The sequence below is a fragment of the Cervus elaphus genome, chromosome 5 (assembly GCF_910594005.1).
Source record: "Cervus elaphus chromosome 5, mCerEla1.1, whole genome shotgun sequence".
NCBI lineage: Eukaryota > Metazoa > Chordata > Mammalia > Artiodactyla > Cervidae > Cervus > Cervus elaphus.
Window position 1 is genome coordinate 118,516,080 of NC_057819.1, and position 16,067 is coordinate 118,532,146.

The 16,067-nt window shown below is 46.9% G+C and overlaps 1 protein-coding gene across 1 annotated transcript in view; it reads left to right on the top strand.

Annotated features, from left to right (window-relative positions):
* Positions 1-16,067, top strand: part of ITGB3 (integrin subunit beta 3) — a 60,418-nt gene that overhangs the window by 15,944 nt on the left and 28,407 nt on the right. Inside the window, exons 2-4 of the mRNA XM_043904950.1 lie at positions 2,432-2,517; positions 13,396-13,591; positions 14,989-15,241. Coding sequence (XP_043760885.1) covers positions 2,432-2,517; positions 13,396-13,591; positions 14,989-15,241 — 535 coding nt within the window. The remainder of the gene's footprint in view (positions 1-2,431; positions 2,518-13,395; positions 13,592-14,988; positions 15,242-16,067) is intronic.

A 16,067-nucleotide genomic window follows, 5' to 3' on the forward strand; every position in this document is an offset into this window, starting at 1 on the left:
ATTTCGTGTGTACGTGTGTACATGCACATTTTCTGTTCTCTCTCCCCACCACCAGATGTTGAAAGGGAGTTCAGTCACTGTATTATAAAGCGGCCTAAAATACTCAGCTCTGTAAGAAGTTTCAGGGACACTGGGGAAGCATCCCAATGATGAGGACGATTTTCCCTCAAATATATTTGCTGGTCTTACCAGCTAAGGAGAAGGGACCACTTCAGAAAATTGGATAAAGGAATTGTCAGGATAATTGAGTCATATCAGGAAGGGGTCTGGGCTTCCCAGGTGGCGCTAGTGGTAAAGAACCCACCTGCCAATGCAGGAGACATAAGAGATTTGGCTTTGATCTCTGGGTCAGGAATCAGGAGGGCATGGCAACCCACTCCAGTATTCTTGCCTGGAGAATCCCATGGACATAGGAGCAGGGAGGGCTACAGTCTATGGGGTCACACAGAGTCGGACATGACTGAAGCAACTTAGCACGCACCCACAGGGAGGGAATCTCCCTCATTCTATTCTTTGCACAGTTGTTCCTTGGGATCTGCAGGGGATTTATTCCAGGCTCCCTTGACCACCAAAATCTGAGGATGCTTAAGCCCCTTATAAAAATAGTTTAGTCTTGGCGTATAACACACATACTCTTGTATTCTAAAAATCATCCTATGTTCCTTACCATGTGAATGCTATGTAAATAGTTGTAAATCCAATGTAGATAAATAGTTGCTGCCATGTGGCAAATTCAAGTTTTGCTTGTTGGCACTTTCTGGATTTTTTTTTTTTGTTCTGTATATATTTTGACCCTTGATTGTTTGAATCTGTGGATGTGGGACCTATGGATATGGAGGGCTGACTGTACTGGAAAAGGCCTTCCTGGGAGCCCTGGAGGAAGAGAAGGTTTACCTGACCGAGGCCAGGAAGGCTAAGCTGTGGGGAACATGAATGGGGGCTTCTGTCCAGGTGAATGTCTGTGGTTTGCTTCCTGGCTGGACTTCTTATGGAATGCTTTTCACCCTCTGGTTGTCTCTGTTCCTCCCTCAACTTTTTCTGCATCCTTTGACACACTTTCAAGACCAGTCACAGTCTTCAGTTGAACTGAGACAATTTGGAACCAGTTCTCAGAATTCTGATATAATCAGACTTGAGGGGTCTTTACCCTTCCATGTTATTGGAATCCAGTAGTAATTTACTGAGCATCTGCTGCTTTCTAGGCACTGCAAATGTAGTGATAAAAAGTCAAGGTCTCTATGATTAAAATCAGAGATTTCTTCAAAAAAGGAATGTTAGGTTCTCTTCTGGTGTTCCAGAAAGGTTCAACCCATCTCTTGTACCTTCTATGTCAATAGTCCTGAGCAAGGAGATTTAACCTTTACTGTGTCATTTTGAATGGCATTTTGTAGTGTACCCAATGCTTCTCTTTTACCTCACTGAATTCCATGTGCAAATCCTGTGACATAGATATTATCAACTTCGTGGAGGTTCACCAGGTTGACTGAGGTCATGACATGTCTAGTTAGAAAAGCATTCAGAATTCAAATACAGGCTTTCCAACTCCCAAATTCCATGTTCTTCCAGCTTATATCAGTCAACTTTTTCTAGTATTTCTTTAGTTCTCCCTAAAGCATTCTATGCTTGCATCCCAAGATATATATGTTGGGAAGCTTGAGAAGATTTCAGAAGATTTGCTTTCCCCTCATGGGCCAGTTGGACTCTGCTGTGGCTGTTACCCCCTACCCCCATATTTAGGCTGGGTGTTAATACTAGTTCATCCAGGCTCTGAATTCCCTGTGTAGTGGCTGTGAATAAATCATTAAACTAATTGCCATGGCTCTGGACCTGAGATTTTTATTTGTACAATGTAGGTGTTAAATCAGTTGTTAAAGCCTTTCTTTATTAAATCTAATTTTTTGTGTGTGTTTCTTTTTTTTTTTTTTTAATATTTATTTATTTGGCTGCATCCAGTCTTTAGCTGTGGCACCATGAGATCTTCCGTTGTGGTGTGCAGGCTCTAGAGGGCTTGGGCTCAGTAGTTGTGGTGTGTGGGCTTAGTTGCCCTGTGTCATGTGAGATCTTAGTTCCCTCACCAGGGATCAAACCCACACCCCCTGCATTGGAAGGCAGATTCTTAACCACTGAACCACCAGGGAAGTCCCAATGAAAGCCTTTCCATCAGTTATGATCTGACACTTGCTCCATCACTTGCCATCACCATGGCCTCATCAGTTAAGAGCAGTGATGAGTTTCTCTTGACTTTCCTCATTCTCCTTCTCTTTCCCCAAACCATCTATTTTGGGTAAGCGTCTATGGGCTGGTGAAGGTGTATTTGTGTGCATCTGAGAGCTGTGAACTTGGGCGTTTGGGAAAGCTGGGCAAGGATGAGGCAGGCCAGTTACTGTGTCAAGCCAAATTGGATGCTAATACCTCTGTCTTTCTGTTGCAGGGCCCAACATCTGTGCCACACGAGGTGTGAGCTCCTGCCAGCAATGTCTGGCTGTGAATCCCATGTGTGCCTGGTGTTCAGATGAGGTAAGGAGCAGATATCTGACTTTATTTCTTTTCCGGACTTAGCTGCCTTTGTGTAGAAACAGACCCATGGGGCTGTCTCCTCCCTCCTAAGTACACAAGCCCTTGTCCCTTCTGAGCAAAACTAGGGAGAAGCCTTCCCACGGATGGATGTTGAAGGGAGCTGTCACGCGCTGTTGCTGGGAGTGCCATCCAGAGTGTGTTACCTGGCCCTGGCCTTAGGCAAGTAGGCTGGGCCTCTTGGCCTCCCCTGTGGCTGTTTTACCATACTTGGCTTGTTTTTGTTGGGGTGCAACACCCCCGGGGGGCTGGGCCTCAGGTCACAAAAAGGAAGGCACAAGGGAGTTACAGGTACAGAGTGGATGCTGGCTTGTGAACATCCAGAATTTTTAAAAGGCAATTGACAGACAGATCTTGCGCTTGCACGTGGGGTTGTTTAGTCAGAGGGCCTTTTCTCTCCCTTTCCTGTCTGACACTTGGGCCCCCGTGGCTGCTTTACCTTCTCTCTCTTTCTCTCCTTCCTTCCTTCTCTTGGGAAGGTGTTGATGAGAGAAGGAGCCGGGCCAATTTGGTGAGGCCGGGAGGGTGACAGGAAAGGGTTAGCTGTGTCTAGGCAGTGGGTTTGTTGTGTCTGGGGCCCTGGGGAATGAGTGTGTCTGAGGGGATGGTTGTGTTTGTGGCTAAGATGGGAATTTGGAGCTGGCAAGGGCCGGGCGTGAGTGTGGCTGGAGAGGGTCCAGTGATTACAGAGTGCGAGGCTGAGTCATGGGCCTCGTCCCGGCAGGTGGTTACCTGAACTCCTGGCCTGGCTGGGTGTCAGCCACCTGAGGTGCCCTCAGGGGACAGCCTGTCCCCGCGCTCCGTGGCTCTGTGAAGTGCTCTAAGCCGAGCCCTGGTTGTCTTTGTCCGGCTCCTCTCCCCCATCTGCTGAGTTTCCTAAAAAGGCAACCTCCCTGGCAGGCTGGTGAGGGGAGGGGAAGTGGGAGCTGCGAGGCCGTGTTTATCAACGAGAGGGAGGCTGGGACGGCCGAGGCCAGCCCGACACAATGCCTTGGCCTCTGTGCAGTTCAGCACGAGAAAGGCTTCCAGAGGCAGCTGCCCAACATCTGGGCCACACTGACTTCATTTAGCAAATGAAACGTTCCCTGGGGCCAGGAGCTGGGGGTGGGGCATTGAGTGAGTCCTTCCCCTCCACCCCCGAAGGTTCTCCACCCCTCTGGGCTGAACTGGCCCCTCAAGTGTGATGTGGCCTCTCCCTTCTCATCTGCCATATCCTCCTTCCCTTGATCATCATCATGATATTATTAAGCTTCTTTTACAAGGAAATTGGAATTCTGCGGCTGAATCCTCGAAGAAGGGAGAGCCGGATGGGGAGGGTGCTGAATTGGAGGGCGTCTAGCTGGCTGGAGCAGAAGGGTAGTCAGGGGAGAAGCCCTAGGATTGCTCAAAGGATGCTCCTCTCTCTGCCTTCCCCGCTTTGCAACCCAAAGCAAGACAAAAGGGAGAAACTGTGGTTCAGAAGAATCTGGGGGAAAAGAAAACCATTTTTGGAACGTCTGTCACCTCTCTTGATTGGCATAGGGACTAGATATGCTGAGCCCGCACCAGACAAAGCCCTTAGGTCATGTGACCAGATTTTAGAGAAAAATGTAGAGTATTTAATGGTGGCCATGGTGAATTTTGTCCAATCTGAGGTGGGAGGAGGAAAGAAAGAGGGGAAGAAAGGTGCAGGATAGGATCAAAGCTTAACGTAGGACAAGCCTAGGGATGGTGGGGTGGAGTCAAAGAGAAGAGGTGTGTGTGTGTGCGTGAGTATGTGTGTACCCAGTCATGTCTGATTCTTTGTGATCCTGTGGACTGTAGCCCGCCAGGCTCCTCTGTCCATGGGGTTTTCCAGGCAAGAGTACTGGAGTGGGTGGCCATTTCTTATTCCAGGTGATCTTCCCGACCCAGGGATCAAACCTGTGTCTCTTGTGTCTCCTGCATTGGCAGGTAGATCCTTTACCACTGTGCCTCTTGGGGTGTATTTCTTTGACCAAAGAAATCAGAGGAGGTAGATGGTCCAAAAAGATATTTTCTGGGAGGATGGAATTTAAACAGGAAAGTGTTTGTTTGTTTGTTTTGAGTGACAAAGTCAGATTTACTGCTCTGGATTGAATCAATGGAGACAGGACCTAGCGGGCAGAAGGCGGAGACAGGAAGTTGGTGAAGCACCCTTTTGGCCTCCATCAGCATGCTGGGAAAGCTGGGGGTGGGGTGTGGTGTGGAGGCCAAGGGCTTAGTGAATGACTACAACTATCTCTCGAGGAGGGAGGAGGGGAGGTGGGATAGCAGAGGAGGCCAGCATGGGGCAACGTCTGTCAACCAGGGAGAATGGAATCCCGGCCTGTAACCTGAACATGACTGCCATTTTAATTTTTTTCCCTGAGGGCTTCCCCTGCACTGACCAAGTGTAACTGCTGAAAGTGTCTTGGCTGTTGATTTTAAAAACCAAAATGAACCGCCTGGGCCATGTTGCCTGTGATTTGTTGAATAATCGACCCTGGAAAACCTTCGGCTTCTGCTTCTCCTACCTTGGCTGTTATAGGCAGGGTTGGCAGTGCCTGCAAAAACAACTGGTTGGGCTGAGCTTTCCCTGGTCCTGCCGGACAGCAGCTCTGGGTGTGGATAGCAAGCACTTGGCTGGGTCTTAGGAAAACATAGCCAATGTGGATGAGTGCAGACTTTTCGGCCCATCTGCATTGGGTGTGTTCTTGGGGGGCTGGATGCTGATATCGGTTGGGGTGGTGTGCTGTCTCTGGACTGTGAATCTAGCAGAGAAGTTGGCCTCACACTGAGATTCAGCTTGTGGTCTCGGTGGCATCATGTAGGGAATTAGAGCTTTCCAAACATGCCTGCTGGTAAGAATCACCTTGGGTGCTTGTTAAATATAAGGACGTCCAGGATGGACCCTGAACCTGTTGCATTAGAATGAGTTGTTATTGAATATCAATAACAATAAACTAAAATGCTTTCCTTTTCTGCTCCTTCTGTTCCCTCCATACCTCTCTCTGTATGTTCAATTTCTTGTCCTCATCAGATGTCAATCAAGAGAACAATTTATTATTGTTAGTTATTGTTAATTCATTGGGAGGCATTTGTTAGCTCTCTGGGAGAGGGGAAAGTCACATGATATATTGTTCCTTGCCCTCCAGGAAAAAAGTATGCAGTAATAGTAGTAGTGGGGATTTTCCTGGTGGTCCAGCGGCTAAGATACCATGCTCCCAATCCTGGGGACCCGGGTTTGATCCTTGGTCAGGAAACATGCTGCAGCTATAGATCTCACATGCCGCAAGGAAGTTCGGAGATCCCATTTGCTGCAACTTTGACCCGGCACAGCCAAATCAGTAAATATTTTAAAAATCGTTAAAATGGCAACAGTAGAAAAGAGTTACCTATTTGAATTTATTGTTTCTGTGTGCTAAGTTGCTTTAGTTGTGCCCAATTCTGTGGACTGATGCTGAAGCTGAAGCTCCAACATTTTGGCCACCTGATGGGAAGAACTGACTTGATTGCAAACGACCCTGATGCTGGGAAAGATGGAAGGCAGGGAGAGAAGGGGACAACAGAGGATGACATGGTTGGATGGTATCACCGGCTCAATGGACATGAGTTTGAGCAAGCTCTGGGAGTTGGTGATGGATAGGGGAGCCAGGTGTGCTGCAGTCCATGGGGTCACAAAGAGTCGGACATGACTGAGTGACTGAACTGAACTGAAGTGTGCAACCCTGTGGACTGTAGCCTGCCAGGCTCCTCTGTCCAAGGGATTCTCCAGGCAAGAATACTGAAGTGGGTTGCCATGCCCTCCTCTAGGGGATCTTCCTGACCCATGGATTGAACTGGAGTCTCTTCCATCTCCTGCATTGGCAGCCCAGTTCTTTACCACTAGCACCACCTGGAAAGTCCTTGTTTATATCAAATCAAAAAGACTTGAGTATATAGGACTTACACTGAGATTTTTACATCTTGAAAGTGTTTCCTGCTCACAGTTTTATTTTATCCCCTGACCAGCCCTGTGAAATAAGTAGAATAATGACAGTTATTCACACTGTGCTTCCCCAGTTTCTAAAATGGGATTAATGGAGAATGGGACTAACAGCATGTGTCATTCTCCCAGGAGAGGGTGGGAATTCAGCTCACACAGAACGTGGGCTGGAGCCTCCCATCTCTGTGCTCCAACCCTTTCCCTGGGTCTGGGTTATTTTTGCCCTTTTTGTGTAACATCTGGTTTCACTAGGAACTGGAACTTGACTACTCCTCTCCGCCTCCTTCCAGCTTTCTCTCTGAGTCACCTGCACACATTCCTTCTACCTGCTCAGCCTGGGTTATTAGGACAGGGAATGGAGCCCAAGTGTGTTGAGGTCACTGCCTTGGTGTGCTTCTGGGACAGCAAGCTCTCAGGGAGAGGGTGGCCAAGGAGCAGCCCTGTTAGGTTCCTGACCTCTGATGTCAGCGACCACGGAGGGAGGGGAGGAGACAGTTTTTGTTTCTTACTGTTTAGATTTCTAAGGAAATTCATAACAAACCATAAGCACTGTCAGCAAGGCTTAGTACTTCAAACTTTCTTCTACTAAACAGTTCCTCGTTAGAAAATGGGGATCAGGAAACCCCCTCCAAAACATTCTCTCCCCTTACAATGCAGCTTGAAGATACCCGACAGCCTTGCTGTTCTCATTGCTTCCTGGGCTCTCCCTTCCCCCTCTCTCTTTCAGCATCTGTCTTAGTCCTGGAAAGGATCAGCAACAGGGCATCTTGGTCCATCTAGTCATTGCCTTTTTTGGAAGGTTTTCTGCCTGGGGCTTTGTGGGCAGCTGGAATCAGAGGTACAGTAGGGAGTTTTGTGAGCAAGAAAGAGACTGCTTCCTGAGAGAGAAGGGTTGGGAGAGATGGGCAGGAACAGGAAGAATTAGAGTACAAAAACGCTAAATGCTCGTGAGTTCTCCTCTCTGCCGTTCTGTCCCCGGCTGAGCTAGGGGAATGGGGCAGGATTTTCATCTCTCTGGGACTTGGAGGAGCTGTGAAGTCCTGTAGGATCTTTTGAACCAGGAAGGTTAAGTCTCGTGCGCTGTTTCCTGTTGCTGATGCCTTTTCTCTGCCTCTTACCCGTGAAACTGAGAGAATAAAGGAAGCTGCTGGCTTCCGGAAGCGGTTTCCGTGTTTTGCCTGGGCCGGGTTGGTGCTTGTGCCATCTATCTTAGTCTGTTCAGGCTGCTGTAACAAAAATGCCGTAGCCACGGTGGCTTAACAATAAACATTTATTTCTGACTATTCTGGAGGCTAGAAAGTCTAAGATTGAGGTATCAGCAAATTCAGCATCTCCTCACAATGTCCTCAAATGGCAAAAGGGGACAGGGAACTCTTTTTCATTTTTCCTTCAATTTTTGGCCACACCTCTCAGCATGTGGGATCTTAGTTTCCTGAACAGGGATCACACTTGCACCGCTTGCTTTGGAAGGTGGAATCTTAACCACCGGACTGCCTGGGAAGTCCTCCAGGGAGCACTCTGGGGCCTCTTTTATAAGGGCACAATACCTTTCATGAGGGCTTCCCCTCATGATCTATCACCTCCCAAGCCCCCACCTCCTAATACCATCACGTTGGCGGTAAGGGTTTAATGTATGAATTCTGGGGGGATGCAGACATTCAGTCTATAGCACTGTTGGTGTTGTTCATGGTCCCATCCATGCGGGGAAGCCCTTCTGCCTATTAGAGAAAGGCTGGGCAGGAGAGTTCAGTTCAGTTCAGTCGCTCAGTCATGTCTGACTCTTTGTGGCCCCATGAACCGCAGCACGCCAGGCCTCCCTGTCCATCACCAACTCCCGGAGTTTACCCAAACTCATGTCCATCGAGTCAGTGATGCCATCCAACCATCTCATCCTCTGTCATCCCCTTCTCCTCCTGCCCTCAATCTTTCCCAGCATCAGGGTTTTTTCAAATGAGTCAACTCTTTGCATCAGGTGGCCAAAGTATTGGAGTTTTAGCTTCAACATAGTCCTTCCAATGAACACCCAGCACTGATCTCCTTTAGGATGGACTGGTTGGATCTCCTTGCTGTCCAAGGGACTCTCAAGAGTCTTCTCCAACACCACAGTTCAAAAACATCAATTCTTTGTGGTGCTCAGCTTTCTTTATAGTCCAACTCTCACATCCATACATGACTACTGGAAAAACCATAGCCTTGACTAGACAGACCTTTGTTGACAAAGTAATGTCTCTGCTTTTTAATATGCTATCTAGGTTGGTCATAATGTTCCTTCCAAGGAGTAAGCGTCTTTTAATTTCATGGCTGTAGTCACCATCTGCAGTGATTTTGGAGCCCCCCAAAATAATGTCTGCCGCTGTTTCCCCATCTATTTGCCGTGAAATGATGGGACCAGATGCCATGATCTTCATTTTCTGAATGTTGAGCTCTAAGCCAAATTTTGCACTCTCTTTCACTTTCATCAAAAGGCTCTTTAGTTCTTCTTCACTTTCTGCCATAAGCTTGGTGTCATCTGCATATCTGAAGTTATTGATATTTCTCACAGCAATCTTGATTCCAGCTTGAGCTTCTTCCAGCCCAGTGTTTCTCATGATGTACTATGCATATAAGTTAAATAAGCAGGGTGACAATATACAGCTTTGATGTACTCCTTTTCCTATTTGGAATCAGTCGGTTGTTCCATGTCCAATTCTGACTGTTGTTTCCTGACCTGCATATAGGTGTCTCAAGAGGCAGGTCAGGTGGTCCGGTATTCCCATCTCTTTCAGAATTTTCCAGTTTGTTGTGATCCACACAGTCAAAGGCTTTGGCCTAGTTAATAAAGCAAAAATAGATGTTTTTCTGGAACTCTCTTGCTTTTTCGATGATCCAACATATGTTGGCAATTTGATCTCTGGTTCTTCTGCCTTTTCTAAAACCAGCTTGAACATCTGGAAATTCATGGTTCACATATTGCTGAAGCCTGGCTTGGAGAATTTTGAGCATTACTTTACTAGCATGTGAGATGAGTGCAATTGTGCAGTAGTTTGAGCATTCTTGGGATTGCCTTTCTTTGGGATTGGAATGAAAACTGACCTTTTCCAGTCCTGTGGCCACTGCTGAGTTTTCCAAATTTGCTGACTTATTGAGTGCAGCACTTTCACCGCATCATCTTTCAGGATTTGAAATAGCTCAGCTGGAATTCCATCACCTCCACTAGCTTTGTTCATAGTGATGCTTCCTAAGGCCCACTTGACTTCACATTTCAGGATATCTGTCTCTAGGTGAGTGATCACACCGTCGTGATTATCTGGGTCATGAAGATCTTTTTTGTACAGTTCTGTTTATTCTTGCCACCTCTTCTTAATATCTTCTGCTTCTGTTAGGTCCATACCATTCTGTCCTTTATTGAGCCCATCTTTGCATGAAATGTTCCCTTGGTATCTCTAATTTTCTTGAAGAGATCTCTAGTCTTTCCCATTCTATTGTTTTCCTCTATCTCTTTGCATTGATCACTGAGGAAGGCTTTCTTATCTCTCCTTGCTATTCTTTGGAACTCTGCATTCAAATGGGTATATCTTTCCTTTTCCCCTTTGCTCTTCGCTTCTCTTCTTTTCATAGCTATTTGTAAGGCCTCTTCAGGCAGGAGAGGGAGAAGGACTTCAAGCATCAGGAGAGGTTTTAGGCTACAGATTCAGGATTTTCTGAATATGGATGGCTCCTTGTGGTTCAGTCTCTCTCCTGGAAACATGGCTTCCACTCCCCTGAGGGGCTGGGAAGACAGGATGCTACCTATCCATCCCACACCTCCCATATCCCCATCTAGCATTCTGTTCCCTACTCGGGGCATTCTCAAGTGTGGCTCTTCCCAGGACACTCTCTTCCACAGTCCCGATTCTCTGTCTTGATTCCCACTCTACATGGAATGTGATACAACTTACCAGTTTATCAGGTTAATCACAGTCAGGCCATCTAGTCAGCATCTCACATCTGCCCCTTCTGAGCTCTGCAACTCTGGGCAAATTACCTAATTTCTCCAAACCTTTGATTTCTTACTTGTTAAGACTGAGCTCCTCATTTGTGAAACCTCCAAGCCTCAGGTTTGTAATTTATAAAAAACCAATAGTTCCAGCATTATAGAACTGTAATCAGAAGGACTGCAATATTCCACGTACAATGCTTCTTACAGTGCCTGACATGAAGTATGTGTGTGTGTGTTAGTCACTTAGTCATGTCTGACTCTTTGTGACGCCATGGACTGTAGCCTGGCTGTCCATGGGATTCTCCAGACAAGAATACTGGAGTGGGTCGCCATTTCCTTCTCCAGGGGATCTTCCTGACCCAGGGATCGAACCCAGGTCTCCTGCACTGCCGGCAGATTCTTTACTGTCTGCGCCACCAGGAAAGTTACAGGTCAAAGAGTTTGTGTTGTGTGGTTGTCACTTTAAAACGCACAGTGAAGACCATCGGAGAAGCAAGACCACTGTTTCTTCTGCAGAGACCACAGTCTGGCCCAGAGGACATCCCCCCACTCACGAGTGTGCACCCAGCCCCGGACAGCCTCGGGACAAGGGCCTCAGCCCTAGAGGTGGAGGCTGAGGGTGAGCTTGGAGGTGTCTTGGTTCCGCGTGAAAGAGATCAGGTTTCCCTCATTTTAAGAGGTTAATGACACGCAGTACGTACTCCGTAAATGTTAACATGAGTTGTTCTGGGATGTCGGTGTGTGTTGTTCAGCTGCCTTCTGAATGTGGTGTGAGAGGGGGAGGCTGGGGGTGTGGGGGATCGTTGGACCGAGGGCCTAGATGTTGTGAAATAGGTCTCAGGAGAGGTTTTCTAGCTTTCCAGGCAGTCCCCCCACAAGGCTGGCAAGAAGCCCTCGTGGGCTTGTGTCCACACAGTGCTGGCTGAGTTTGCTGCACGTCAGAGGAGGAAGGGACTGAAAGCATCATGTCATCTAAGCCCTCTGACGAGGGTGAATGGGAGAGGGAAACTGAGCCTCAGTGGAGTGAAATGACTTATCCGAGGTCACACGGCTGGTTAGTGGCAGACCTAAGATGGAACCCGTTTACTGATTTCCAGTGTCTTTTCCAACACAGCGTGTCCCCCTGTACAGTGCTTGGGTGGAAACACACACGGGGCTCCAGAGCGTGGTGGGACATATGCCAGGGTGTTTGGAAGGATGCTCAGCCTGCCGTTTGGCCAGTATGAGGGAGGAAGCGCAAAGTGATAGAACAGGCTCTGGTTGGTGGCCTGACATCATGGGGTTTGCCCAAGCTTGTGAAGTTTATTCATAATTAATTTATCCAGGAACTATTTATAGCTAACATTTGTCGAGCACCTACCCTATGGCAGGCACCGTATCCTGTGTTTTACGGGTTCTGCCTTATATTGTTGCCCCGTAGAACATCCTTGTGAAGGTGGGGCTGTTACTATTTTCATGTTCTATATACGAAGCAAGGCCTGGAGAGTTGAGGTCTCTTGCCCTAGTGACTAGCTAGTAAGAGGCAATGCTGAGCTGTGGTCTCTTCTTAGCTCCTACTCTCTGTTCTCTCCCTGTATCCTCCCCTATCACCTTGGTGGCCAGCCTCAGATTGGGTGCTGGGAATAGAGGGGAGAGGAGATACACATCCCTGCTCTCATGGGTCTCACACCCCAGCAGTGTCTTAACACAGTGGCTTCCAAGCTGTTTTGACCCTGACTTAAAGAAAGAAGTACATCGTCTTTCTTTCTTTCTTTTTTATTGGAGTATAATTGCTTTACAATGTTGTTTTAGTTTTTGCTGTATAATGAACTGAATCAGTTATATATACACATTTATCCCTTCTCTCTCGGCCTGCGTCCCACCCACCCCTCATTACAGATCACTGAGTTGAGCCTCCTGTGCTTTATAGGTTCCCACTAGCTATCTATTTTACACATGGTAGTGTAAATGTCAATCCTACTCTCCCAATGTGTCCCACCCTCTGCTTCCCCAGCTGTGTCCGCGTGTCTGTTCTCTATGTTTGCATCTCTATTCCTGCCCTGGAAGTTGGTTCAGCTGTACCATTTTTCTAGATTCTACGTATATGCATTGATATATGATATTTGTGTTTCTTTTACTTCACTCTGTATGTCAGGCTCTAGGTCCGTCCATATCCCTACAGATGACCCAATTTTGTTTCTTTTTATGTCTGAGTAATATTCTACAGTATATGTATACCGTATTTATTATACAGTTTATACCCCACTTCCCAATATACAAGCCTTTCACAAAATAATATTTACTTTTACTACTTATATACTTTGGTACTTTCTATTCCGTTATGTTGTTGTTTAGTTGCTAAGTTCTTTCTGACTCTTTCGGGACACAGGGGACTATAGCCCACCAGGCTCCTCTATCCATGGGATTTCCCAGCAAGAATGCTGGAGTGGGTCACTGTTTCATTCTTCGGGCGATCTTCCTGACCCAGCGATCAAATTCATATCTCCTGTATTGCAGGCAGATCCTTTATCACTGAGCCACCTGGGAAGCCATTCTGTTATGTTGCATTTTACTTATTCAATGGGTGGTTGAAACCTACTATGTTGATTTTTCCGACCCACAGGTAGGTTGCATTTTACAGTTTGAAAAATGGCCCAATAGGCATCTTATTGTACTGCATCTTCTTACCTGCCAATCCAAGAACAGACACTCACCTAAACTTTCTGATGCCTCAATTTCCCCATTCTGTACAACAGGCCTAGGTACTGTCTTAGGAAGGACCACATGCGTTCATTGATGTTGGTTTAGCTCCAAAGTGCTGGGTCAGCTCCAGGCGGTTGGGAGGTGCTAGAGGCTGCAGGAAGCAGAGAGCCACCACTGGTCTGATCACAGGACTTGCCCCCGGGCTTCTGTCTTACAGGCGCTGTCTCCAGGTTCGCCCCGCTGTAACCTGAAGGAGAACCTGCTAAAGGATAACTGCGCCCCAGAGTCCATCGAGTTTCCGATCAGCGAGGCCAGAATCCTGGAGGCCAGGCCCCTCAGTGACAAGGGCACTGGAGACAGCTCCCAGATTACCCAAGTCAGCCCCCAGAGGATTGCCCTCCGCCTCCGGCCAGGTAGGGAGCCTGTGGACGTGACTCACGAGGAAATTGTGGTGGGAAGAGAAGGATGTGGGGGGAGGGGTGAGCAGGAGAAGGGAAGAAAATGGAAGGCTTGGGGACCTGGAGTCCGAAGATCGGAGTTTGAATCTTGGCTTTTCCACAGATTAGCTATTTGACCTTGGGAAAGTTATTTAACCCTGCTAAGATTGTGATGTTTAGTTGCTCGGTCGTGTCCCACTCTTTGTGACCCCATGTAGCCCACCAGGCTCCTGCGTCCATGGGATTTTCCAGGCAAGAGTACTGGAGTGGATTGCCATAAAAATGTCTGTTTCTTCTTTTCCTCAAGGTCTGTTTTCCCCAGTATATAGCTTTCTCTTGGGGCTCAAATATATAAGATGAGGAAGCAGTTTCTAAGCCCCTTTTTCATGTGAGATTGAGGCAGGGCCGTGTATAGGGGCAGAGAAAATAGGGGCAGGAGACCTTCGGAGGGGGTAAGGCTTAGGCTAAGAGACAGGTTTTTGGAAGCACTGATATTGACTTTCCAATTCAATTAAGAATTTAAGAGCGTTTTATGTGTGAGGCGTGTGTTGGCTACTATGCGATTCAGGGCAGAGTGGAACACGGTTCCTCCCTTTACAGAGTCTGGAGTGTAGTGACTGCCAACACTTCTGTCATCCTGGGTGGCAAACCCTTGGGACCCAGGGATTAGACAGACAGGGATTTAGAGACAGTGAAGACTTTTAGAATGGAAAAGAAGAGGTTAAAAATAGGAGAGTTAAGAGATTGAAAGAGTAATAGAATTGCAAGGGGAGAGGAAGAGGAACCAGGGCTTTCAAGTTTGGTTTGCTCAAGGAGTTACTTCAGGGAATTCGCTGGTGGTCCAGTGGTTAGGACTTGTCTCTTTTACTGTGGTGGCCTGGGTTCAGTCCCTGGTCAGGGAACTAAAATCCCATAAGCCACACGGCACTGCAAAAAAAGAAAAAAAAAAATTTACTTCATCCTAAATATGTCCAAAGGCTTCCCTGATAGCTCAGCTAGTAAAGAATCCAGCTGCAACGCAGGAGACTCTGGTTCAATTCCTGGGTCAGGGTGATCCCCTGGAGAAGGGATAGGCTACCCACTCCAGTATTCATGGGCTTCCCTGGTGGCTTAGATGGTAAAGAATCTGCCTGTGGGAGACCTGGGTTTGATTTCTGGGTTGGGAAGATCCCCTGGAGGAGGACACGGCAACCCACTCCAGTATTCTTGCCTGGAGAATCCTGGACAGAGGAGCCTGGCAGGCTACAGTCCACGGGGTGGCAAAGAGTCGGACACGACTGAGAGACTAAGCACAGCGCAGCCCAGTAAATATGTCCAAATCTGCTTAAGTCTTGGAGGAAGAAGAGAAGACTTAACGTCCTTCTGCCTTACAGATGATTCGAAGATTTTCTCCGTCCAAGTTCGGCAGGTGGAAGATTACCCTGTGGACATCTACTACTTAATGGACTTGTCTTACTCCATGAAGGATGACCTGCGGAACATCCAGACCCTGGGTACCAAGCTGGCCTCCCAGATGCGTAAGCTCACCAGTAACCTGCGGATTGGCTTCGGGGCCTTTGTGGACAAGCCCGTGTCACCATACATGTATATTTCTCCACCAGAGGCCATCAGAAACCCTTGCTATGAGTAAGTCTCTCCTGTAGAAGCCAGGATAGCATCTCTTCCCTTTGCCCCAGATATGCCCAAGTCCTGCTTCTTATTTCTACCTCCATGTTGGCTTTGTTGGCTGCCTTCTGGCCAAATTGTTTCTCCTCTTTACCAAGGTCTCCCTGTCTGGCAAGCGGGCCAACCCACTTACTGTGTTAACAGTTAATAATAAACCAAAATTGCTAATAATAAATAAAGCTATTTGGAGACCTAGAAAGGAAATTCATTAACTTCCCAGTCTAGGTCACAAATAAATAGTAGACAAGAGAGAATAAAAGAGAAATGAGACCAAACATAGAGAGAGAACTTTATGGATAAGTAAATAGAGGAGTTATGATTTCAGAATGATTGATTCCATTGTTATTGTCCTCCCTATCTAGAAGATGGGTCCTACAGAGTTAAAATGCAAAGAAATAAGTCCTAGAGGAATATAAAAGAGTGGAAATGATATTTATTGAACCTTCTAGCATAAATTGATGTGTCCCTACTTTGAGACTTTGACTTACAACTGAATGGTTTATTTATTTAATTGGTGGAGAGACTATGCAAATTCATGGATTATCATTTAAAATGATGGTTATCAAGTCTGACAGGGTACGGCTTTACTTTTTAGATTTGAGAGTTATGTGGGTTGTAAGTTTACCCAGTAAGGATGTCAACCATGATTTAAAGAAATAAACCAATGGACTGGGACAGAAATGCTCCTGTTTGACACAGATCTATCAATTTATTGATAGTTCAGAGACATAAAGTTATTGATGAATTTTTGCTTATTGTTATGTTAATGTTACTTTAGAGAAGTGTT